The sequence below is a fragment of the Symphalangus syndactylus genome, chromosome 4, assembly GCF_028878055.3.
Source record: "Symphalangus syndactylus isolate Jambi chromosome 4, NHGRI_mSymSyn1-v2.1_pri, whole genome shotgun sequence".
In the NCBI taxonomy this organism is placed as follows: domain Eukaryota; kingdom Metazoa; phylum Chordata; class Mammalia; order Primates; family Hylobatidae; genus Symphalangus; species Symphalangus syndactylus.
Genome location: NC_072426.2, coordinates 106742852 through 106767592, shown reverse-complemented (window position 1 = coordinate 106767592; position 24741 = coordinate 106742852). Strand labels below are relative to the sequence as shown.

Genomic DNA, 24741 nt, shown 5'->3' with positions numbered 1-24741 from the left:
TGAAACTTTTGAATTTTTAAAAACTTTATGTTAATTATTTCAGGAAAAAAGCATTGTAGTAGATTGGATTTTTTGAAAAATTGTAGTGTCAGAGCTAATTAACAATTATGCTTTCCTCGACTATTATTTGAGTTTTCATCATTTCCTTCCAATCCATGCTTTACAGATTATAAGTGGTAAAGTTTGCAAAGTGCAAAACATGGTAGAATTTCCTGGCTTAGAATGAATATCTAAGTATTGTATTACTCACATACACAATTCCCTTTGAATCAGCATTAGTTTCAAAGTGTATGCTTTGTTCAAAAAATTTTTGCCCTCCTCTTATACGGATTTCAATTGTACCTACTTAATATCTGCACATTCTAGAAACACCAGAATTAAGGGTTTTTTGTCTTAAATTAAAAAAATTTTTTTTTTTACTAACAAGCCCAGATAATGTGGATATTCAGTTCCTTTGTTTGGATGTAATTTCAAGAGAGGATATATACTGTAAGAAGAAAAAAATGGATTCTCTATGAATAGCTGATGCAAGAGAAAAATTCTAAGATATATTTTTACTTAATTCAAAATAGGTATGATAATTATGGGATATTAAAAGTTAACAGTACGTACTCTTCCAATATAAAGTTGAGTTTCTTTATAATCTGTTTTTAAATAAGCATAGTATTGATTTCAAGTTGTGAACATACAAAAACCCATTTCTTTTAATCTTCCTGCTGTTGGTAAGAAAGAATGTGGGTGCTTTAAATACTCTTGATGTGTCTGTCACTGGCTGAATAATCGCCCCTCCTGTGCAGAATAGGCCTTTGTCTGTTGAAGATTGCCATGTTGGTTTTCTATCGACTTCTTAAAATATAAGCACCTCATCTAGGCTGCCATCTCTAGAGTGACAGATTGGGTAGATGATTCTATCACTAGATCGCACTGTGTTTTGCCATTTGAAACCAGATGTCATTTTTGGGAAGAGAGTTAACGCTTTTGTCACAGAGTATTTCTCTTGTTTCACTTAACATCTACTCACCTTTCAGTATTGAAGAAATACAAAATACAAGCTGATAAGGCTATACCCAGGCAGAGTTTTCATGCCACCCATGGCAATCTCTGCAGTTGTAAAGATCCTTCAATAATCTGTCAAAAACTGACATCACTGTGTGAAGAGCCGTTCATTTCTATATCTCATTTTGGATTGATGTATGTGCACTTTTATATCCTTCAGTTCGACGTAACATTTGGCCTTTCATGTTCTCAGTTTAAGCTACAGGGAATTCAGAGCTATTTCAAAGCATAATTATACCAATCTGCATATAAAAGGCTATATGTCCTACAGAGGATTCTATGGAAAAGCACACTTTTTCAAAGAAGAAAATTAGAAGTAATTCCCACAACTAAAATTCACTAAAGTTAATACATTTTTCATTTGATGAGGGCAGCTTTATTTTTTTTAAGCCAATAGATCAATCCCAAAAATGGTGGGGATGATTTTTTGTGTGCAAGGTCAGGGAAAGAGGAGTAAGCAAGAATTGAAAATTGAAGAGGAAGGTAAAGCAACAGGGTGTGTACATTATACATATTGGTTTTGAAAATGGCCACATCACACCAGAAAAATCAATACTTCATATTACTGTATCAGACAATAGGATTCTCACCTACATAATGTATTAACTATTTATTGCCGCATGGCAATATACCCCAAAACATAGCAACATAAAACCACAAATATTTATTATCTCACAATCTGTATGGTTCAAAAATTTTAGTGCAGCTTAGCTGGATGCGTCTGGCTAAGGACTCTCAAAGGTTGCAGTCAAATTGTCAGCAGGGGCTGTGGTCTCATCTGAATGCTCAACTTGGGAGTCTGTTTCCAAGCTCATTCATGTTGTTGTTGACAGCCCTTGACCTTGTGCCACATGGGTCTCTCCACGTAGCTGCCTCCACAATAGCTCTGCAAGGAATCCAGAAAATAATAAGACAGTATATAAGAAGTTCCTCAAAATGGAAACAATAGCATTTTGATACCCTAACGTCAAGTGTGAAATCACTTCACTTTTATCACATTGATTTTTTAGAGGTGGATTACTATATCCCACCTACATTCAGGGGAGAGGTATTTCTCAAGGCTGTCATTGTTAGGATGTGAAAATCATTGTGGGCCATCACAGAAGCTGTCAACCCTACATAAACACAGTCATGTTAAATTGCTTTAGGTACTTTTTTATATTACAAAAAACATTTCAAAATGCAAGTTCTGTCAATGTGGTTTTAAACTAAAAGTAATTCTACTACACAAATTCTGCAGTCTTTTTCCCAAATATATTGTTCTCCAAATATAATCTTGCTAGTTTTAGAAAGTTTCATAACTTGTAATTGATGAGTATGGTTACTTACATTTTTTAAGTAACAATTTTTATCTTTTTTTAAACATGACAAATTGAGATTTGAAAAAAAAAAAAAAACTCACAAATATAATTGTGTAAATTCTGGAGCTAAAAAAGTACTTAGCAGAGAAGTTATGCAGCATATGGTTATCCTAGTCCCAAACAGTAAAATGTGTCTGTATGTGCCAGCTCTTAATTATCAGCTCATTAACACTCAGGTGTCAATTGCTGGTGGCAAAGGCAATGCCCAAATGGCCTAGTTTCTGTCATGCACAGTGTAATTAAATTGACCTCAAGTATTGAAGCTTGCTAGTTGTCTGATACTATTTGGACACTAATTTCAGGCCACTATTCAAAATAGAGTAATATGGTAAATAAACCAATGCAATGACCAAAAAGTGATATTGAGTTTTATATTGTAATATAATATAATAACCTTAGAAACAATTGAATAAATAATCACTATTCTAATCTATAACAAATATAACAATGCATATTACCCCTTTGGTTTTAACATTATTGATTTAAAATTACTTTAGATTTCAAGATAATGATATTACAAAAAAAGTAAAAATAAGTTATTATAATAGTGGCATATGGAAAAATGAATTACTATTTTATTATTTTGTTTATTGATATGTAATAAAATAAATGAATTATTAATATTTTAAATTTTAATTATTAACTCCAAAATGTGATTCAATTTCAAACATGTCAGTGCTTTTCTATATAGCCCTAACAACAGCAATAAAAAATATACTAAAGAGAATCCCACATTCAAACTCTCAACAATGTAAGATCAAATTTCCTCATGACATTCTGCATTATGCTTATAAGACTTTTCTTTTTATGTCTATAGTTTATTTTCAAGCTCCCAGTTACAGAGAGGGGAGAGGTCAATTAATGCACTAACCTTTCTTCCTCCTAAAACTTTATGAATATGAATAAAAAATTTAATGAAAAAGCTACAATGACAAAAGACAAACGATTGAGGAAATAACTATGACAACATTCTGAATGTTTGGAAGTAGATAAAAAGTTATAATTGACACAGTAACTGCAGAAGTTTTAAAACCTTAGCTGGAAGCTAAGAATGTAAAGAAGAAACGTGGTTTATCCCACAAAAAATTCCCAAGGCTCAGTAATTGACAGCACAAATTAGTTCTGAAGTAGGGGTAAAAATAAGCCTAATAAAAAGGACGAAAAATGTTATTAAGAAGCAGTTAGATCTCCCAGATGTCCTCATCAACTGTGCACATGTAGGTGATCAACTATTCCCTCTGGTTAAGAGACAGGAGATTTATTATTCTCTAAGGAGGTTGAAACAGAGAGCTCCTACATTACGAAATAGCAGGCACAGTTTAATGTGCAATCATCATACCAAGAAGTTTGGATCTTGGGTCTTCTAGATTTTTTTTTCCCAATTAGTTTTCAGAATTCAAGTACCCAGGCTTACCCCTCCAGGCAGAAGACCTGAAAATATTTCTTTTGGTTATCTAACAAGACCAAGAAGAAAAATATGTATAAACATATTGACTAGGAGTTCCCCAATTAAATGTTACCCAGATTACCCTACAGACAAACATACTCAACAAGCCCTCCATATAGGGACAGAATTTATCTTCAGCACTTTAGAGTACCTACATTCTTAATTATGAGCTGACAGCCAAGTATCATAAGACATTATGAAAAGTCTCTAACATAATTCTAGGAGACACTATTCGGAAAAAATAAAATGAAAAATAAATTGTCATCAATATATTGGATAAAATAAAGCATTGCATACGCAAAGGGTTAAAAATACTTTAAAAGAGGAACATTCCAAAAACAAGAAGAACTCTTAGAATTCAAGAAAAAGTAATAACAGTAATAATAAAATAAAAAGCTCAGTAGAGGTTTGGAAGAGATACACAACAAAATACCCTAGAAAGTATATTTTTAAAATATAGAGAAGAAAAAGTAATGAAAATTGACAGACAAGTAGAGGAGGTTCAGCATCCAAATAACGAAGGAGCCAAAAAGATGTAGAAAAATAAGGGAAGAAATGATGAGAGTAATAATTTGAGAAAATTTCCAAAAGTTGAAAGGCTTGGGTTTGAAGATTGAAAGAGCTTACAAAGTGTCTGCAACATGGATGAAAATGGACCGTCAAGTTACACAATACCAAATTTCAGACCTTAATCACAAAGAGATTCTCTCACAAGTTTACAAAGGAGCTGGGGGATCCTGTGTTCATGAAAAAATTATTTACAAAAATGGTCCACTTACTTTAGAAGATGATATGTAAACCCTTTCAAAGAATCAAAGCTTAACAACAGAAAAATTTGACATGAGTCAAGCCTGACCAAGACCTAAATTCTTCAAGTGTTCACATAGAGTTTTGGTTTTTTTCATACTAGATACTGTTCACCCTTGGTGTCTGAGGCCTAAAATTAAGGCCCATTGTTATGTGTTGGCATCACTAGGAAGGCCTCAAAAAGCCTAACTTCAAGTTCCCTTCCCACTCTGCTCCAGAAGATGAGGTCTCCTAACCAAACCATTCTCCTTATCAAAGAGACCATGCACAGGCCCTGCTTATCCTGGGTTTTCTGGTAGTGGGTTTCAGTTCCCTGCTAACACAGGGAATTGTTCAAATAAGCTAATCACATCATCCCCTTGGAACCAGGGTGCACTTCTTGAAACACAAAGCTTTTCTCCCACAGTCCCTCGTTGTTCCCTTTGTTTCCAAGTGCAACCTCCAAGTGGTCCTGTGCAGAATGCAGTGTCCTCCTCTCCCAGGCTGTGAGAAGATGTGACTAATAAATTGCTGTAGATGCCATTTGTCCAGTGTCCAGTTGAAGATTCTCCATCCCAATAATCCCAGGGCAGGAATCCCTCCCTCACCAATAGAGTGAATAGGAGGCAAGTAAAATAACCTCTTAAAGGATGGTACAACCATGACCAAGGACACCTGGTCAACTTTAATTCACTGCTTTTGGATAACTATGTGATTTCATGATACTAGGAAGGCCAAATGGGAACAAACCACTAATTGGTTCCAGCACCACTTTGTTCCCTCTCTTCCCTTTCTAGGAAGCTCTTGTTTTTCTCCAAAAGAAGAATTCTTGTTAATTGACTGTACATAGGCATGACTGATGATTGGGTTTGGTCTGTTTTTGGGAAGTGTCACTGAGTCTCCTGCCCATAAAAGTAGTGACAACACAGCACCTTAAAGGTAGGCTGGTGCTTGAGTCCTACCTATCAAGGGTAAGCTAGAGCTCTCTGCTTACAGCATCTAACATAGTGACCTTCAGTAGCTGCTTGGGACAGCCACATGGATGTTAACTGTGACTGTACACCCCCAGGAGGAATATGGGATGACACATCGTCAGGTTTGTAGAAAGGGAGGAGACTGATACCCTAGAAAGAATTAAGCATGGCTCCCAGGTTGCCTTACAAGAGCCTCCTTTCAGGCAAGGGTAGCTCCTTGCCCATTTTCTGTGTAACTGTTTCCCTCAATGCATCCCATGCATCCTCCTAATTCTCAGGGGTATAAAGGTAAACATCCATGGCAGCCCATGGTCAAGGCACTGATGGAAAAATAATGAGAGAGAGTTTAGGAGCATTTCTTGCCAGCCCCTCTTAAAACAGTGGAGCGGTAATGCAACTGCTCTCCCAATGAAAAACACTACCCAAAATACTTACGCTTTTCTTAGTGTTGCTGTTTACCAGCATGCAAAAGTACTTCATTGCCATGCCTGCCTCACAGTCAAAATGACCTTAATAGATGCGGACTCCAGCACTGAGGAGACTTGAGTGGTATTCCCTGAGGAACGAGATCGCTGTCTACAGGTGGACTGCTAGGCTGCCAACATTTTTACCCTCAACCACACAGAAGGTCTGCACCAAGAGTGATCAGGAAACGGACTGAAAGCTGTGACTATTAAACTTTACGTGTTTAGAAATTCAAAATATTCTGAGGAAATTTGTACAGAGAGACCAGAGAGATTAAAAAAAGAGGAAGGCTGCATGCCTATAGTAGACAATGGTTTTGAGAATGACCTCTGGGTCATGACCCCAGAACTCTTCCATTGTGCCAAAATGTTGTCTGTTTCTCTGTTGCAACAAAGATTATGATTCTCAGCTTGATAGGGTAAAATACCCACGACACCCCTCTGGCATAGCATAGGTGTTATTTAAAACCCAACTTAAGTCTGGGGCTCTTAAATCCTGTGATGCAACCATTTCCTTGGAAAAGGCCCCTAACGTTTATGATAATTATTGGAGGCTTTCTAAAGTAAAAAGTTTATAACAATGAGCAGAGTACAGAGGGGAAAAACAATTAAAAAAGAAAGAAAAAGAAGGAAGGAATCTTGAATACAAGGGGAGAGAACAAAATTGAAATAAAGGTATAAAATTGGACCACTTCTCATTGCTCCTGTAATCTCTATACTATCTCTATACCATGGCCATAAGCTGACGGTGGACTTCTCCTTGGCCCTACACCATACATCTTTAGAGTGGCAATTTTTGGCCACATACTGGGCTTTTCTGGAAATACAGAACTCTCATAGACATTGAGCTTCTGATCCTCCATATCAAGCTGGCCATTATGCCTTGGGTCATGAAATCAGCATTCCATAAGCTCTGCATAGCTACCTAGGACTTCCTTCAACAGACTGGCACCAAACTGGATCCTCTAATATCCTCCCCCTGAAAGAGCGAGTGGCCTCACCTCTCCTCAGCCCCTTCTCTGATGCCTCAGTGCTAGAAGAGATCAACTCACTTGTGGAACTCTTGACAACCTGGGAACAACTGAGGGAACATGTTGACATACTTTATGGATCAACTACCACCATTATACATGATGGAGCTCAATGGAACTTTACTGCTTTTCATCCATTAGTCAGGATGTCCCTGATAAACAATAGGATGAAAGGGTCAGCATAACTGGCCAAACATAACGCAGTCAGTTTTGTACCAAAAGTCCAGGACAGGAAATGGCTACTTCTGAACATTTTCATAATCTCTCAATCTGTTGTCTAAGAGTTGACCCCTTGGAGGTAAAGATTCCTGAGAATCTCTTGCCCCACAGAGACACAATATAAAAATCAAGGCAACAGATATCACTATATGTACTAGGGCCACAATACAAGGCCTCACCAGAATACCTCTTATTCCTTTAAAGTTGCAAACATTATTGATAGTGACTAAGGCATTTACTTTACTTCTTAAAATAGACAATGTTGGGCTCTTGAATAAGGTACTCAGTGCAACTTCCATGTACCCTAAAGACCTTGAGCCGCCAGTTTAAGTAAGAGGCATAATGCCATCCTCAAAGAATTCCTATTTAAGCTACTAACTGGCAAATAGAACCCCTGCTATTGCCATAGGTGTGGATTAGTTTAAATCCACATCTGTATTCTCTGCAATAAATCCACACAGGTCCCTCACTTTTCTTTATTGGCCATAAAAGGGATACCACTAAAGTTTATGTTTTTGAAGATTACTTCATGCATAGCCCTCTTCACCCCGGTCAAATGCCTACTTCACATCCTAGGGAGTTTCTTCCACTGCATAGCAATCTACTTATCACAAAGATATAAACTGATGCCAAGGCTTCAAGGAGCTAATGGGGGTCTAAAATTAAGGCCCAATATTATGTGCTGCCTTGATAGCTTGTATAACCAAGAGAGCCTCAAATGCCCTAAGCCTTCTTCACTCTGCTCCCAAAGATAAGATTCCCCTAGCAAAAGAATTGTCTTTATTAGGGATCCCCAAGCCCAATTCCTTTTTTTTTTTTTTTTGAGATGGAGTTTCACTCTTGTTGCCCAGGCTGGAGCGCAATGGCATGATCTCGGCTCACTGTAACCTCTGCCTCCCAGGTTCAAGCAATTCTCCTGCCTCAGCCTCCAGAGTAGCTGGGATTACAGGCATGAGCCACCATGCCTGGCTAATTTTGTATTTTCCGTAGAGATGGGGTTTCTCTATGTTGGTCAGGCTGGTCTCGAACTTCCGACCTCAGGTGATCTGCCCACCTCGGCCTCCCAAAGTGCTGGGATTACAGGTGTGAGCCACCTTGCCCGGCACAATTCCTTTTTATCCATAAGTAGTGAGGTTTCAATTCCAGGCCCAGCCCCACAGATTTACTCAAACAATTCAATTACATCCTCTAGTGGGAGGTTGTTTGCTCTGTCCCTGAGTGCAACCCCAATGTGGCCTTTTTTGTTGTGCAGGGCCTTCCCCCAGGCTGTGAGAATATTTGACTAACAAATTTCTGTCATTCTCATCCGTCTATACACTGTTAGGTGTGCGTGTCTCCATCCCCATAATCCTATGGTGGGAATACCTCCTTCGATGGAGTGAATAGTAGGTGATTAAACTACCCTTTACATGCCTTCCTATTTTTCTTTCAATGTTTCACTAAATTAGTTAAAGTAAGTTGAGCTAACTGGGGTGGAATTATTAGGTGAAATGATGATGATTTTTTAAAATCAGGTTAGTCAGATTTACTCTTGGTGATGCAGCAGTTTGTTCAATGTGATTTCTCTGGGAGACGTGCTCATATTTGGCTGTAATTGTGCTTGTTCATTACCAATATAACATATCATTAAGAGGAATAAAAATGCCTACATTTCATTTTAATATAAATCCATAAAAGAACAGTAAGAACTGTCTTTAGTTTCTTAGGCCAAATTTAACAGTGCCTTATACGAGAGAATCATCGTTATGGGTGAACACAACAAGAACTGGAAATTTTAAAATATAAAGTGAGGTTCTAGATGCTATAATTTATTTGTATATTTTCAAATATAATTGCTCCCAAGATTTCAATTTTAAAATAGGACACAGAGAATGGAAACATAACTTGGCACAGGTGGAGAGTTCAGAGTCAAGAGAAAGGATTAGGGTGGGTTGTTAAGTTTATTGTTAGGTTCTTCCATGAGTTGCCTTATATTTGTGCCATTTTCTTCATAGATGGGATTCAGACCAAAATCTTCTTAAGGCCCTGTTCTGCATTAAAATTCTATTATCCTGTGGGACCCGCTTAAAAAATAGAAAATAAGCTTAATTGCTAGTAGAGGTTAGAAGATAGTTGATGAATATAGACTTAACAACTTGAAGGTGTTAAGACTTCTTCAAAAATATTTGTTGAAAACATTAGTTGCACTCAGATGCATAGGAAAGATTTTTAAATGTCTTTTACAATTGTTACATCTTTTAAATGTTTTATTAACATTTTCTTTATCTTTATTAGTTATTGTTATGGGTGTGTGTTACAAAAAAAAAAAGAAAAAGAAATGCCAGAAGGTTTGACTTAACCTGTGTCCTTTTTACATGGGTCAAGCCTAATTTTGGTACATATACTAGCCAAAGTTATACATACAAAAAAACTTTAAAACTAATTATAATTTACATATGATATATTTATAAAATTATTTCTAAACATGATTAATGAGAAAGTTTGACTTAAGAGATATAATTTAAATAATATTAATAACCATCAGTTATTATACAGAGAATAAAGTAGAATGTAGCATGGATAGTACCATTTTATATCAGAATAAAAATAAAAGGCCGGACGCGGTGGCTCATGCCTATAATCCCAGCACTTTGGGAGGCCGAGGTGGGTGGATCACGAGGTCAGGAGATCAAGACCATCCTGGCTAACACGGTGAAACCCCGTCTCTAATAAAAATACAAAAAAATTAGCCGGGCGTGGCGGTGTGTGCCTGTAGTCCCAGCAGCTCGGGAGGCTGAGGCAGCAGAATGGCGTGAACCCAGGAGGCAGAGCTTGCAGTGAGCCGAGATCAGGCCACTGCACTCCAGCCTGGGTGACAGAGCAAGACTCCATCTCAAAAATAATAATAATAATAATAATTAAAACCAACTGTGGAGTTGTTTAAATATAATGCAGTTCAGGCCCCACATGGGCAGCAAGCATAGTAAAATTAAATGATAGAGAAAATTAGAATGACTTTCTACAAATAAGATACCTTTCTGCAGAGTTTTTTTCCTTTACATTAACTTGTTTAATGGCAGCACGGTCCTCTCCGGCAAAGAAGAGAACATCCATCATCATTTCTCTCTCACCTTCATCAGCTGACTGACCATTAAGGTAGTGAGGAAGTACATCCTATTTGTCCCCTGAAATGCCCCTCAAGTCTATCCTCTCCCCTCCATTTTTACCAGTCCATTCTAAGTCAATTGTGTTCATTTGTTCCTTACCTAGAGATTCACAGTAGTCTCTTCTTACCCCAATGTCTCTTTTTCTTTTTTTTTTTTATTTTTCGAGACGGAGTCTTGCTCTGTCTCCCAGGCTGGAGTGCAGTGGCGCGATCTCGGCTCACTGCAAGCTCCGCCTCCCGGGTTCCCGCCATTCTCCTGCCTCAGCCTCTCCGAGTAGCTGGGACTACAGGCGCCCGCCACCACGCCCGGCTAATTTTTGTTTGCATTTTTAGTAGAGACGAGGTTTCACCGTGGTCTCGATCTGCTGACCTCGTGATCCGCCGACCTCGTGATCCGCCCGCCTCCGCCTCCCAAAGTGCTGGGATTACAATCGTGAGCCACCGCGCCCGGCCCTCTTTTTCTCTTTTCCATTGTTGCAAGTTATCTTGCTATTTAATTAATTAATTAATTTTTTTTTTTTTTTTTGAGACAGGGTTTCACTCTGTCACCCAGGCTGGAGTGCAGTGACACAATCTCAGCTCACTGCAACCGCCACCTCTCCAGCTCGTGATCCTCCCACTTCAGCCTTTCAAGTATCTGGGACTACCGGTGTGGGCCACTACTCCTGGCTAAATTTTTTTAAAATTTTTTGGAGGGACAGGGCCTCTCCATGTCACCCAGGCTGGTCTCCAACACCTGAGCTCGAGCAATCCGTCCACCTCGTCCTCCTAAAGTGCTGGGATTAATTACAAGTGTGAGCTGCCAGCCAGGCAAGTTATCTTGCTAAATCTAAATTAGGCAATTCTTAGTTATTTGTAGCATTTATTTTTATCTTTTATTGTTATTATATCTAGGACTGGGATAGACACTTCTATAGAGTGTTAAAAAATGCTTTCTCACACACACAGAAATACATCTTAAACTAAAAAAAAATCACCTAATATATCCTTTTCACTCCAAATAACAGATTTGCAGCTAGAAGCTTGCTTCCCACCTCAGCAGCAACATCTATAACCAATAACCACAGTGCTGTAGCCTTATCATATAGCTTGATAAAAAGCTATGCCAGTATTACATATTTTTGCATGTTAGTGGTGTCACCAATTTCCCCCGATTCTGGTTTCTAAAGTTATAAGTACATCATCTTAGAATTAGGAAGACACCTTTAAACGGAGTAATATTTGCAAACACTGTCATGTGAGGCCATACATCATTGTCAATGAGACAATGGAAGCAACGTAAGCATCTATGGAGGCATTCAATGAGGTGGTTTGATATTACCACATTTTAAAATAAAATTTAATATGCCTCTTAATGTTGCTTAAGGAGTATTGTACCACTTTATTTCATTCTTTGTCAGGTTAAAACTAGAATTACTTATCATTTGTTTTCATTACTTTTTTCCTTGTTTTAACTTATGTATGTTAAAATGTAACTCACACACATCTCTCATTCTCTCTGTCTTTAATTCAGTTTTGTTTGGTATAATCTGTTGCAACCATTGTGTTGTTTTTTTGTAGTCTTTGTAGCCCTGTCATAAATAAGGGTAGTTTTCACACAATGTTAAAATAAATCATTGATTGCATGGTGTTGAAAAGCCCATGCCAGCTTGTTGATGATCAAATACTATTGCTTTCCAACCAGGCATTTTGATACTTTAAAGACTAATATTAGAGGGGAACAAAAGGCAGATGTTTTACCTATAATATAATCTTTTATGTTCATATATTCTTTCATATGAGCCTGTTATTACATTTCCCAATCTCACACACACACACACACACACACACACACACACAATTTTGAGAGGAATACTTTGCCAGAGAAGTTTGAAATTGGCTATTCACTCTATTATTAATTAGGAAACACAACTGAGAATAAAAGAATTCTCACATTTTTGAAATAACATTGAGAGTTGTGGGCTTACACAATTCACCATGCCAACATTTCTTTTCTTCCTTTTTTCATGATCAAAAGAAGAGTTATTCACAATGATAGGGAGAAAATGGAGATAGGGATTGTGTTTCAGATTAGGTGATTGCAATGTTATCTAAATGTTCCTGTCTTTCAGACAGATTGGTTGAGGAGTTATCCAATGATCATCAGATGTTTTCTATGAAAAATAAAGAAGCAAACCAAAACAAAAATATCTTCATCTACACAATATTGTCATCATGGATCAATAAATTCGCTTCACAAATATGAATACTCCCTTAGAAATACCAGTTAAGTTACAGATTAATTTGAAGTACCTTAACTGGGAAATTTAAAACCTAGTTTTCATAACAAGGAGATAAAATTTTAATTGATTCAAAAGGAAAAATAAGTAAAAAGGAGATTTTAGTTATATTCTGAACACCCAAAGGACACCTCTAGGGAACAGAGCCTGTCAAGCTAAGTAATGACAACTTCAAGAAGTCTACTATTAGAGCAACTTTTAAAATTCAATTCTATTCAGCAGATACCAAATACTGCCCAAATTCATTTTTATGAAAATCATATGCAAACAAAATGATTCTGTCAAATATGCAGTATTTCCAACAAGCATTTATTTGTATGGAAATACATATTCAGAAAGGACACTGGGGTCAGATAAATATGTCCTAGTGCAAACATACACATGCATTTTTTAATAGTAGAGATAGAGGACTATTTGAGAGTTGTAAAAGGAAGTGGAGGAAGAAAGCGAACCCAGCCAGATGTGTTTTATTTCCTGTACTCCATGCCACTGATAAATGGAGAGGCAAATATGAACTGAGCTGATGAGTGGATACCAATGGCAAGTCTACTTTCATCTTGAGGTTTTGAAATTTGCACTGCTTAGACACAATTCTGTGGCAGGATAAAATTTTGAGAAAAGAATTTCTTTTGTTTGTAGACTGGATTCTATACTTTTGGTAACCAAGATCAGTGGTTAAATGTTGAAAAAATTTAATAACATATACTACTTGCATTGTGAAACTGCCATTGCAAAATTATAACTGAGAAAATTATTGCAGTTAAAGAGATCTGAACTAGCCAACTCCATCTTGCTTTAAACTCCAAGCTGTCCTTGTTTACTCCTGGGCATAGGCCAAGCTAACTTTGGGAGGAACTTGGTTTAATAGTTTAACTTTGAAACAAAGATGATAACAGGCCTTTCCCAAAACAAACCACTCTCCTGTCTGGGGACTAGACTGCCTTTGTAGGACTAACAAATTAGCCACAGGATTAGAGATTATGGTTTAGGAGTCATGCAGCTGGAAGCTACAAGATTCTGACCTTTTCTAAATTGCTTCTGGGGATAACCACACTATTGTAATACCTAAGATCACTGCTTGAGATATTATGGAGACCTTGCACTTAATCAATCAGCTGGCACCACCCAGATTGATAAACTGGTGCATCCGGTCTTGTGACCCCCAGCCAGGAACTAACAGTGCAACATGACAGCTTAACAGCTTCTATTTCCTATGATTTCATCTCTGAACCATCCAATCAGTACTCCTGATTCACTGGTCCCCCCACCCACCAAATTATCCTTAAAAACTCTGATTCCCCAAATACTCTGGAAAACTGATTTGAGTAATAATGAAACTCCGGTCTCCCTAACAGCAGGCTGTGCATGAATAGCTTTCTCTATTGCAATTCTCCTGTCTTGATAAATTGGCTTTGTCCAAGCAGTGGGCAAGGTGAACCTGTTGGGCAGTTACAAGTCTGTGTTAGAATTGTGCTATGCATTTCAGATTCATCAGTTCACCTAATCCTCACAGCAATTCTACAACTAAGTGTACTTATCCATATTTTACAAAGGGTAAAAGATTCAGATTCAGATGTGAGGTAACTTCAAAAATATCTTCCCTGTTTCCACAGCATTAAATAAGTTTAAATTTGAAATACAGATCATATGGTGCAGTGCTTTTCAAATGTTTTGGGGAGTGATTCACAGTAAGAAATATATTTTGCATTGTGACCTATTTTATACATATATCTGAAAAAAGTTTCACAAAGAACCATTTGCTTTTACATAAATGATGGATTTTGATACTTTTCTAATGTATTTTTCTATTCCATTTACTTATTTTTTATGTTATAATCTCGGGCCACTGATAACTCTCAACCACAAATTTTGATCACTTTATTATTTGACTATTTAATATTTTCCTCCAATTTCCCTGGTAATTATAATTTTCCTAAAGGCAGATAGTACCATTCATTCTTACTTTCTCTCACTGTCAGACCTCAGTATATGTCTGTAATCTAATACAATTTAATTTTACCACTGAAAATTCATAATCTTAAAGAGTCTATATTTCCCAGAAAGTGAAAATAAGGGATAAAAGGTAGTGATATACAGGGGGAACCAAGGCAACTTGTAATCATAGCTGTTAACCTTCCATTGAGAACTATCATTCTTCTGTATTTTATTCGGTTCTTTTCCACTGAATTGGTTTATTAGATGTTCAAAGCAAGAGAAACACCTAGCCACACCCTCCCCCTGGCTAACTTATTGCCTTATAAAATGAACCTTGGTCCAGATACATGCAGTTTGAACTCAAGAAAATCAGTTACAGAGAACACACATGAGATTAAGAAGCACATTTCTTCTATTACCTTGTAGTTAATTCAGACTTAAATTTCTATAGGGTAAATTCTGATTATTTTAATATTGTAAAAAGTATCTATCCCTTAATTCATATTTTCTTCTTGGAAAATGATACCCATATGGATTTTATTTTTCCTTACATTTCTATCAACTTTAAATATGAAATGCTGTGTTTCTAAAGTTTTAGGTAAAATCCCTTTCTTTTATTGCTTGAAGGCGCTCATATCTTATGTACAACCTCTATGTTAATCTTTGTGGACCCTTGGTATTACTATACATCAAAAAAAAGTTAAAAAGTAAATACAGCATTAGGTGGAAAAATATATACTTCTATGATTCATTTTGGGTATCATGAGAATCATATACAACTAAATGTCTACTTTCAAAACTATAAATATAGTGAAATCCTTTAAAACCTAGCATATGCTGCTGCAAATGAGACTCAGTTTTGAACAGATGTCCCCTTAGACCTGTTATATTAAGACTAAAATTACTAAATCAGCATTAGATGTTTTTAAACTTAGAGCCATATTTGCCACTGATTTTTATTCAAAGCTCCCACAGGCGTCAGTGGAAGATCCATGCATGGAAAAATGGCATAATATGTATCCTAGTTTTATTTATTTCATATGTATACAGCAGTATAAAATCATTTATTACATTTACACTCATTTTACTTATGTATTATTATAGCATTCACAGTAACAAACACTATAGTTAAGATTGAAACTCATCTTTTGTTATAATACCCTGTTTTCACTCACAGATAACTGTCTCAAAAATGTGTTTAGAGCTGAAATTCCCTGCTTACTTTCAGCTCTAGCATGTATGAATGTATTGGAAGTCTGAGTTCCATCATTCAGAAATTTTTGAGTCTCATGTGAAATTTAATATTTTTTGAATGATGAATGCAAGATTTTTATGCAACTCAAAAACATCTGGAGAGTAAAACTTCAAACTAAGCATGTGACAACTTTTCAAGAAATAAAAGCAATTTTTCTAATTTTACAAATACTTAAAAAATAACAGTGATTAGAAATACATGCATGCACACTAAAAGTATTAGAATTTTAGTCGTATTATTGCCTGCAATACTCTGGCGGCACCCATCTACCTGCATTCATACAGAATGCTATAATCTAAAACCTATGCCAAGATTTGAGGAAAAAAATACTCTACTGAACAGTTTCACAAATTACTGTATAAGGATTTTGTCTGACTTAGCAGAGGGATGTTTCTTGAAGTACTAACAATATATAAAATAATTTTACTACTCCATGATGTAAAAAATATGGAATTCCATTATTTTCTGTTTTTCCTTGTTAAAAAGGAACATAAAAGGATGTTAAGTGCAAAGCCTTTACCACTACAAAATTAGACTTGAAAAAGATAAAGAACTCAAGAATTTGTAACATGAAAAATATAAGATTTTCAGAAAAATCATCAAGTATACCAATATTTTAAGTATTTTTGAGTTCCTTGGGTATCAATAGCACACATAAAAATATGAGGGGGAAAAACACATGCAATGACAAATAACAGTGCTATGATCAGTCAATAACTTAAATACTTTTCTTGATCTTGCTAAACTTTTGCCATACTCTGCCTGAGTAATTGTTTTAAAGATTAACTGAGCTCCAGTAAATAATGTTTAGAAGAGAAAATGGTACAACTAATGTACAGTTGTTAAAGATTATGTTGGGAATTGTGAGATTCTTTTTCCTCCTCTTATTGAAGAAGCAAGATAGCTTCTATAATACAGAGAATCTGATGGCAAATTACAACCCAATTAACAAATAAAACAATGAGAAATTAAAATATTTAAATATTCTACTATAGTTCTTAATTTGCAATGTTTGATAAAGGCAGTGCATTTAATATCTTTATAAAATAAAATACACATATTTCCTTAATATTTGCCAAGAAAAGATGATACACATATCATTGACACTATTATATCTGTGAAGTAATTCTGATGTGATATTTAAATTTGATTTAAGATGATTTCACCAAACTATGTTCACACGTTAAAAATTAGAATTCTACATGTGGATGAAATATTTTCTAAAAATTGTCTTTTGACATACCTTTGAAACATTAAGACACTGTTTCCACAGGAAATTTTTTTTGACTTTGACTGCTCTAAAACTAACCATGTTAACAATGAGTAAATGACATGATTATTTTTTTCTGAAATAATTTATTGACGAAATACTGTCTAATACGATGGATATTATTCTTTGATGTGTATAAAATTATGTAAGATTGGATATTAGAATGACCAGATTAAATAGAAAGCCTATTCTAAAATTCCTTGATATATTAAGCTAGTAAATGCTTAATTAGAAACCTTCATTATTTGTTGGTTGCACTTTCCATTTTATAGTCCCCCTCATTGGAAGAAAACCTTTTAACCAACTTACCAGAATCATTTCCTTACTCTGTTATAACTTCTAATTTACTTTGGATGCAACAGATAATTGATTAATGACTTAATAATTTAGCATTTTATCCTTAAACAATTCTATTTGTCCCCCAAATTAGGAAGAAGTTCTGGTTTTGGTTTTGTAGATTAATGATATAATTTAAGAACTAAAATGTAAGTTAGTATAACTAGTTACTAGGATATATGAAAATAACTAATACACAAATATATAATATAAAAAGTTGGTTCAAGGGAGATTATCTACAATGATATAAAAGGTTAAATAATTAAAGAAAATGTCTTTGAAGTAAATGACTTAATATAATTACTATACATGAAGTGAGTATAATCTTATTTTCAATGCATGCAGTAAGGAAGATGGATGTGGATATTCACCCATGATTGCAAAATGATGCGTGAAACATTTTAATTAAAGCAGAGTGACTCAACAAGAAAATCATTTTCTTGTTAAAAAAAGAATTGGAACAAACAGACGTTTTCCAGTTAAATTATGTATAAACATTTCCTTACTAAAATAGTCTATCTATCATTCAAAATATTAATGTAGTAATGCCAAAGTTTAAGAAAACGTTACTGCTGCACTTAGTGAATTTGTGTGCTTTTTGTATTACATATGATCTGTTAGCTTCATATATGTTTAAAGAGACTTCGAAAGGCTGAAACATTACATACATTATTTTGATATACAAACTGATTGGAATATGATATATTAATATCTAATTTGATAACAGTCAAATGAGTGATACCAATATATCACTCTAAATGTACATATCAGGACCTAAGTGTGTGTGTGTGTATATATATATGTATTTTAAAGTTAAATCTAGGGAAAAATTCCCACTTAGGTTACATAAAATTTGGTGAAGAACATTTGTCAAATGTTAAGTTTTAGTCTATTCTTTAATAATACAGTGCAGCTCAAACTGTCATTGAATATACGATCAGTTAAAAATGAAGGAAAGTATTTCAAAACAGGTTTCTAATTTGAACTGGGCAAACATTTTGATATAATGTTGAAGGTTTGATATAATGTTTTAGAGGGTGAGGGGAGCTGTGACAATTCTGCTTTTTGCTTGAAAGATTATCTTATATTCTCTGATTTTTTTTCCTCTCTCGAATGTGTTCTAACAAGCCATAAACAACAGTAGAAAAAATATATAAAAGAAAGGAAAGTGCATCTTACTAAATTTAATAATTAATATTGTTGACATAAAAGTAAAAGGCAAGCTTAACTTTTGAAGGCTGACTCATGAAGAATTTTTTCATTAATCAAACACTGACTACATTTAAGCTATAAAATTTTCACATGGAATACTGAAACAATAATGTACCATGATTCTATCTCTAAATTTATTTTAAATTTAGAGATCTTTCATATTTTATAGTTATTCTTTACCAGTTCAGATGTTTCTATATCTCTATATATTCATATAGAGTTGTAGATTTTATATTCATGTGTAATTAAGTCACAAAACTATGTAAAACTATGTAAAATAAAATTCTGTGTGAGTGATATGACTGATGACTTCTTAAAATAGTAATCTTCAATTACATATTTTACATCACAAAATGTACAGACACCCAGTTTTTTTCTAACAACAAATACAGGTGAATTTATCGATTTTTTATAAAAGCTTTAAGTGATTCTAAATTCAAAGCCATAGAAATAGAATCAGACTTATGCAGATTGTTAGATAGCTTGATAGTACATAGTCAGTGCTCTGTCTGATAACATCAATAGCTACATCTTTGGCATTGAAAATTCAATATGAGTTTTTGACAAAATTTTGTAGCTTAGAGCATCATTTTCTTTTAAACAAGGAAAAACAGGGTTGAGTAAGATGAAAATTGGGAGAAAACTATTAATGATTTTTTCTTAGTAAGTTTGTCTTTGGGACCCTGAATTACCTTTTATTTTATTGTATGATGTGGACTGTATGCATCCATTTAAAAACCAACTGAGTTGTACCACATTTTAGGAAAATTATATAATATAATATATATATTTTATATTTATTTAGAAGCTTTGAAATAGTACAGTAAACACTTTGCAACACGGTGTATAAACTACAGAATGTCTTTGATATTTTGTGGGCCTTCAGAATACAACATTTTTTATAACCCACAGGTGAAAAGAACATAATCACAATTTCTCTTGTAAAGTTGGAATAGTTTGGGGAACACTTGATCACACAAAAATAATATAAAACAGTCAAGTTTAAAACAGTGATATTGCATTTATAATGCACAAATTTCCTTTATCTTTACGACTGGCTTCTCGTGGTGAATATAAACATCTAAAGGGCTCAGTGACATTTGGAGAGAGAAAGATAGATAGTGCTGTAAACAGGCACACACTGATCGGGGAGGCAAAATCAGTTGCCTCTAAAGTTTCTACAGTTCTGCACATTTCAACTCATTTCTCAGGCCTGCTGAGAGCAATTAGGTCCTATAATCGGCCATGATGACTCCGCCCGAAATCTAATACTCAGTTACACATGACTAACTGGATGGCCAAGATAATGAAGTTGAAAAGTTGATGCTTTTGTTGGTCGACTTTGTGCAAATCATGCTGCTTCAGGTAAGTCCTGTAGAATTGACTAGCATATCCTTTTCCGTGCTGTGAAAAAGAAAGAAAAATACTCTAAGAAAAAGAGGTTGACTTTTGGAGTTTAGAATTACACGTTATTGTAAAAGAAAGAATACAATTAGAAACTAGTTGTACCCTCATACCAAACACATGTGGTGTCAAACTTTTGCACTGCTAGTAGTCACAGCCATTCTGTTGTTTGGTATTCTGGGAATGATAATTTTGATATTCTTATAAATTAGTTTTGCATGGGAAATGTATATTTTATATACCAAAGATGAAATTTGTGAAGATTAACTTTTTAAAGTTATCTAAATAAAACAATCCCTACACTTTACTATTTATGCACAGAGTATAGAAAAAAAATGTGTGGCCCTTACATTTCTAGAAAAAGTTTCTAACAACATCTATAAATAACTTGTTTTACATTTAATTTCATAAACTATAAATTATATATATTAAACCAATATTTATTACAGAAACCTGTACCAGAAAGTGTTTATATAGTTAAATAATTTAAAGATGACTCACATTTTCTAGGTTTATTTAATCTCATTTATAAAATTTTAAAACCAAGTATTTTTATGGCCCATACATTTTTTAAAGTACTCTTACTTATAAGAATCATTTTTCTCATAAAGGAATTAATAAAGGCAAAGGGGAGAAAGATATTATCAAATTTGCTCGAGTTGTATAAAATATATGAAATTACAAAGTAGAATGCCCAGATTTGATTGCCCAGATTTCATAATTTTAAGTATTTTGTTTATTTGTAATGATAAATAATATTTCTTCCCTTATCCATAAACTTTGTAATATTTGACCATAAACACAATGAGAGCAGAAGTTGTATCATATCTATCAGTATCTGGCACATAACAGACATATAACAAAAATGTGCTGAAAATAAAGCTAATCGAATTTAGATTAAATTTTCATATATCTCATTAAAAGTTACAAAGTACCTTAAATAGCAAAACAATTATTTTAATCTCATTAAATGGTTGCTTTTTTAAAACAAAGATAAGAACACATTGATCTTCTCAACCTTATTCTCTGGTATTTCAACTCATTTCACGACTATCTAATTATCTATTTATCCCAATTTATTTTTCCTCAAAATCTCAGTTTCTGACCATGAAACAGTTCTTTACTAGTTCACCATTTAGCAGGCACATCAATTAAAACCATAGCAGTCGGCCGGATGTGGTGGCTCTCGTCTGTAATCCCAGCAATTTGGAAGGCCAAGGTGGGTGGGTCACCTGAGGTCAGGAGTTTGAAACCAGCCTGGCCAACATGATGAATCCCTGTCTCTACTAAAAGTACAAAATATTAGCCTGGCGTGGTGGTGGGCGCCTAGAATCCCAGCTACTTGGGAGGCTGAGGCAGGAGAATTGCTTGAACCCAGGAGGCAGAGGTTGCAGTGAGCCCAGATCATGCCATTGCACTCCAGCCTGTGAGACAAGAGCGAAACTCCATCTCAAAAAAAAACAACAAAAAAAACCCCATAGCAGTCAGGCACCATCATCAACAGAAATGAAAGTGAAAATCTACATGTATTGTGTAGTATAATAACTAGTATTGAAAGAATCAGAACATATTTTGTAATATATGATATCAAGAAGTATAAAATGAATTTGATACAATATATGGTAGCCATTATAACCAGGTCATAATATTCCAGAGAATATTCTACAAGTAAATGGAATTATTATTTTAATAGAATGAAATCCTATTTTTCTGTGTCCTTGAGTTCAAACTGTTTCATGAGAAACTTATATGTGAAATAATTCAATTAAACTTGTTTACACCAATCAGAATTGAAAATTATTCAATAAATTAGAATAGTGAAACCACCGAAGTCCAAGTTTATAAAATAAATCAGAGCAAATAATTATGGTCAACAAATAATTTGTTGTCCAAACTGGACCCACTGGTGAGTGAAAAGAAACACTATTATTAATTACAAAAGATTTTGTGCTTTCTGGACAACCCAGGAAAATATTGTCACCTACAAATAATATTACTTCTTTCAAAATAAGCTGGGTTGGGGCCTTTCCTGTTAATAGCAAAAATCAGAAAATGCTGATTTAGAGGAAATATTCTTTTCTTAGTTCAAGAACAAAAGAAACTCAGGAGTGACCTATAGTCAACCTATAAACTAATTCATTATGTCAAAAAACTAATATACTGAAAAACTACATTTTAGTATAAATTCAGAAAGTAGCCAACCTGGCATATGTTTAGAGTAATAAAATACCATTTCTAGTTCTTATGGCTTAAAAGCCATTAACATAAATATTATATGTTCACTTGATTTACATAGGATACAAACAGAAATTGTTTCTTTTTAATAAAAGAAATTATTAAAATGGTTCACAGTTTTAAGAACACAGAAGCTTAACACACATTATACTCAATATCTTAAATATAAACATAAACTTAAAAGATATCTGTTAATTGCTGCTTAGAGTTACGTGTTTTCTTTTTTAAAGTTCACCTATTGTGCTTGTTGTCTGAATAATATAATCACCTTTTATTAAATTTACTTCCTCCCTCCTATGCGTTAATTCAGCAATGCAGATTTGGATAGGACAAATACAAGATCTGAACTTAGATCTGATCTAAGTTCTGAAGGTCAGAACTAATTAGATTGAGGAAGGAAGATTTCCTCCATGTCAGAAGCTAATCTTACATTTATGAAGAGTTATCCCTCAGTGTCTGTGAGGGCCTGTTTCCAGGTTGCCCCCAAAATCGGAGGATGCTCAAGTCCCTTATAAATGGCCTGTAGTGTATGCATATATCCTATGCATGTCCTCCTAAACATGTTAAATTATCAGGTTACTTACAACATCTAATATAATGCCTAATACCAGGCACATCACTTCATTCACATAAATTCAAGGTAGTACTCCGTGCATGGCAAATTCAAGTTTTGCTTTTTGAAACTTTGTGGGACTTTTTCCCAAATATTTTTAATCCACAGTTGATTGAATCCACAGACAAGGAGCCCAAGGATACAGAGGAGCCAAAAATCCTGCCAACCTAGAAATGGTTTATACTATTACTAAAGTTTTAGTCACACCCGCTTTATTTCAAAACTTTTAAGAGTTGAGTTTAAACACTGAATAACTATTATTCTTGGCTGGGCACAGTGGCTCACGCCTGTAATTCCAACATTTTGGGAGGTCGAGGCGAGTGGATCACTTGAGCCCAGGAGTTTGAGAATAGCCTGACCAACATGTCGAAAGCCCGTCTCTACTAGAAATACAAAAGTTAGCAGGGTTTAGTGGCACAGGCCTGTAATCCCAGCTACTCCGGAGGGTGAGGAACAAGAATCACTTGAATCTGTGAAGTGGAGGGAGGTTGCAATGAACTGAGATCCTGCCACTGCACTCCAGCCTAGGAGACAGAGCAAGGCTCTGCCTCAAAAAACAAACAAAACCTATTATTCTTTTAGAGTTGCATGGGCTAATGTTGGACAAGTAGCAAGCAAACATTATCTGACCCTCCCCACAAAAAAATATTAATTGATGACATATTAGAGCCAGTACCAGGACAATTATTCCAGTGTTAAGTAACATGGCTATACATTTGCTGATGCATTTTAGGTTCAACAGAGTGAGTCCAATACACAGAGAATCTCTATGCTTTCTAGTATGTTCTATGTATGTTTTGGAATTATCAAAGCATACTCGGAGAATTTCTTTTTCTTTTTATTTCACAAAAGCATTTTTTTCTTGTGATGCATCAGCATGTAGGGAATTGGTCACTTGACAGGTAAGAAGGTTTTATTTTCAATTAAATGAAATCAGAAGTAATAGGAAAAGGACTGTGTTCCTTCTTAATTTTATTCATTTAGTGCATTTATTCTCCATAGTGAGTCATAAATGCTAGATTAAGACACTTATCTTAATATCTAAACTATAGGTGAAAACATATCCTTAACGGAAAAGAGATTCTCAAATATCTACCTTCTCATAACTTAGCACAGATATAATTTTTAATAAAAGTTCCATGGTGTATATTTTTCTTTATATTGTGGAATCCTATTTTTGCCCTTTATAATTTGCAACTGATATTAAGCTATGAGAAAAACTAAATACTTAAACAAATTAAAATTTTAAGGTATTAAATTGACTAATGACAAGACAAATGACTGTCACATGTATGTTGCAGAAATAACTGTAAAATGGTCAGTACTGATATACTGTTCATTGCATGTAATTGCCTGGTAAAAATTATTTTATATTATACATTAAAATATCAATTTAATAAATTGAATATTCACATGGTCAAACTTGCAAAAGAGGAAAGAAAATACCCTTTATACTTTATGATTATATAAACCACAAAAATTAAAGCAATACATTAAGTTTATGAAATAATCTATTTCTGCAATTTAAAGAAAGGACACCCTTCGAATATCCCTGATGCCTGAGACTCTCCACTACAGTGAAAAATTTCCAGAGGCTGAGATCAGTAACCTACTCCAGAGCTTATTCAAGTGTTCTGTAAGCCTCATCATCAGGACACTTCTTTACATATAAATGCATGTAGCGTACAAGAACTTGAACAAATTACTCCCTGGGGAAGT

At 34.7% G+C, this 24741-nt stretch overlaps 1 protein-coding gene across 2 annotated transcripts in view; it reads right to left on the bottom strand.

Moving 5' to 3' along the window:
• Window positions 1-1395: 1395 nt before the first annotated feature.
• Window positions 1396-24741, bottom strand: part of PCDH10 (protocadherin 10) — a 59198-nt gene continuing 35852 nt past the window's right edge. Inside the window, exon 5 of one of the 2 annotated variants that reach the window (XM_055275920.2) lies at window positions 1396-1942. In XM_055275920.2, coding sequence (XP_055131895.1) covers window positions 1872-1942 — 71 coding nt within the window. In that variant the 3' untranslated portion in view covers window positions 1396-1871. Of the gene's footprint in view, window positions 1943-15280; window positions 20175-24741 lie in introns of those variants that run through there. The other variant, XM_055275922.2, reaches the window with a different exon arrangement.